The sequence below is a fragment of the Procambarus clarkii genome, chromosome 13 (genome assembly GCF_040958095.1).
Source record: "Procambarus clarkii isolate CNS0578487 chromosome 13, FALCON_Pclarkii_2.0, whole genome shotgun sequence".
Classification (NCBI taxonomy): Eukaryota; Metazoa; Arthropoda; class Malacostraca; order Decapoda; family Cambaridae; genus Procambarus; species Procambarus clarkii.
Genome location: NC_091162.1, coordinates 8,238,306 through 8,240,522, shown reverse-complemented (window position 1 = coordinate 8,240,522; position 2,217 = coordinate 8,238,306). Strand labels below are relative to the sequence as shown.

Here is a 2,217-nt window from a genome sequence, read left to right as displayed (position 1 = left end):
GGCAGGGTAGGGGAGGGGCAGGGTAGGGGAGGGGCAGGCTAGGGGAGGGGCAGGCTAGGGGAGGGTGGGGCAGGGTAGGGGAGGGGCAGGGTAGGGGAGGGGCAGGCTAGGGGAGGTAGAAGTAAGGGTAAGGAGGGGTGGGGTGGAGTGAAGGGTGGAGGGAGATGGGGACGGTGGTGGAGAGGGCGTTGAAGTGGAATATATTAAGGTGTGTGTGTACTCACCTAGTTGTACTCACCTAGTTGTGTTTGCGGGGGTTGAGCTCTGGCTCTTTGGTCCCGCCTCTCAACTGTCAATCAACAGGTGTACAGGTTCCTGAGCCTATTGGGCTCTATCATATCTACACTTGAAACTGTGTATGGAGTCAGCCTCCACCACATCACTGCCTAATGCATTCCATTTGTTAACCACTCTGACACTAAAAAAGTTCTTTCTAATATCTCTGTGTGTGTGTATGTGTACCTAAGTATATTGTATAAGTATAAGTATAAGACACAGTGTGTAGTCCTCTCAGTGAAACAACTGACGTATGTGTGCGCGTGTATGTGTTTTCTAAGAGGCTAGAGAGAATAGCGCACGTCTATGTAGACTTAACTGTTCTTACTGGCCAGACAGAACCGCCTGAAGGCTGGGCGCCCTTGTGTGATCAAACGGGAAGAGTTGAGAGCCAGATTAGAATTAAGGTTTCTTCCATCCGGCTCAAAAACTCCCTTAAAGGCTCCTTATAATGGGCCTTTCATTCTAGATCTAACGAGTACGAATCACCTATGGCACGAAACAACGTAATTACTCTTGTTAACAACGGGTTTCAGTTAGACATAAAACAATGTACGTTCAGATCAATTATCCAGCATCTATCTTGAGATCTTGAGAGGTTATCTTGAGATGATTTCGGGGCTTTTTAGGGTCCCCGCGGCCCGGTCCTCGACCAGGCCTCCACATGTGTTAAGGTATGGAATAATTTTTTTATTAGCTTATAAGTTGTTAGTAATTTGTTTATAGACAAATTGATTCCTTGATGATTCTTCCATTTTTATGTAGAGTTTGATCACACAGACTCTGATGATTATCTTCCTTTTGGTGCGTCTATCGAGAGCAGTTTAGGTATTAGTCTTTAGACGCAATGTCACTCAAACTCAAATGCTCAATGTCACTCAAACTCAAGTGCTCAATGTCACTCAAACTCAAGTGCTCAATGTCACTCAAACTCAAGTGCTCAATGTCACTCAAACTCAAGTGCTCAATGTCACTCAAACTCAAGTGCTCAATGTCACTCAAACTCAAGTGCTCAATGTCACTCAAACTCAAGTGCTCAATGTCACTCAAACTCAAGTGCTCAATGTCACTCAAACTCAAGTGCTCAATGTCACTCAAACTCAAGTGCTCAATGTCACTCAAACTCAAGTGCTCAATGTCACTCAAACTCAAGTGCTCAATGTCACTCAAACTCAAGTGCTCAATGTCACTCAAACTCAAGTGCTCAATGTCACTCAAACTCAAATGCTCAATGTCACTCAAACTCAAGTGCTCAATGTCACTCAAACTCAAGTGCTCAATGTCACTCAAACTCAAATGCTCAATGTCACTCAAACTCAAGTGCTCAATGTCACTCAAACTCAAGTGCTCAATGTCACTCAAACTCAAGTGCTCAATGTCACTCAAACTCAAGTGCTCAATGTCACTCAAACTCAAGTGCTCAATGTCACTCAAACTCAAGTGCTCAATGTCACTCAAACTCAAGTGCTCAATGTCACTCAAACTCAAGTGCTCAATGTCACTCAAACTCAAGTGCTCAATGTCACTCAAACTCAAGTGCTCAATGTCACTCAAACTCAAGTGCTCAATGTCACTCAAACTCAAGTGCTCAATGTCACTCAAACTCAAGTGCTCAATGTCACTCTGATTCTTCGTTGATCTCATGATTCCTTTGAATTGGTTCGCCATTCGTTTATGAAATATTTGATTCGCTTCTGTTTATTGGTCTCTATATTTCTTTCATTTTCGTTTTCTTCCTTCTTCTCTTCGCCTCCATTGTCTGACTAAACACAGGCAGGAGCCGGTCGGCCGAGCGGACAGCACGCTGGATTTGTGATTCTGTGGTCCCGGGTTCGATCCCAGGCGCCGGCGAGAAACAATGGGCAGAGTTTCTTTCACCCTATGCCCCTGTTGCCTAGCAGTAAAATAGGTACCTGGGTGTTAGTCAGCTGTCACGGGCTG

The 2,217-nt window shown here is 44.8% G+C and overlaps 1 protein-coding gene across 1 annotated transcript; it reads right to left on the bottom strand.

Moving 5' to 3' along the window:
* Positions 1-1,107: 1,107 nt before the first annotated feature.
* On the bottom strand, positions 1,108-1,920 carry LOC138364311 (uro-adherence factor A-like). Its single transcript, XM_069323912.1, has one exon. It carries the CDS (start codon positions 1,918-1,920, stop codon positions 1,108-1,110), a length of 813 nt encoding a protein of 270 aa, XP_069180013.1.
* Between the last annotated feature and the right edge of the window lie 297 nt (positions 1,921-2,217).

Coding starts and splice junctions, on each gene's coding strand:
- LOC138364311 (XM_069323912.1), bottom strand. CDS start 1,920: ATGAGATCAACGAAGAATCAGAGTGACATTGAGCACTTGAGTTTGAGT.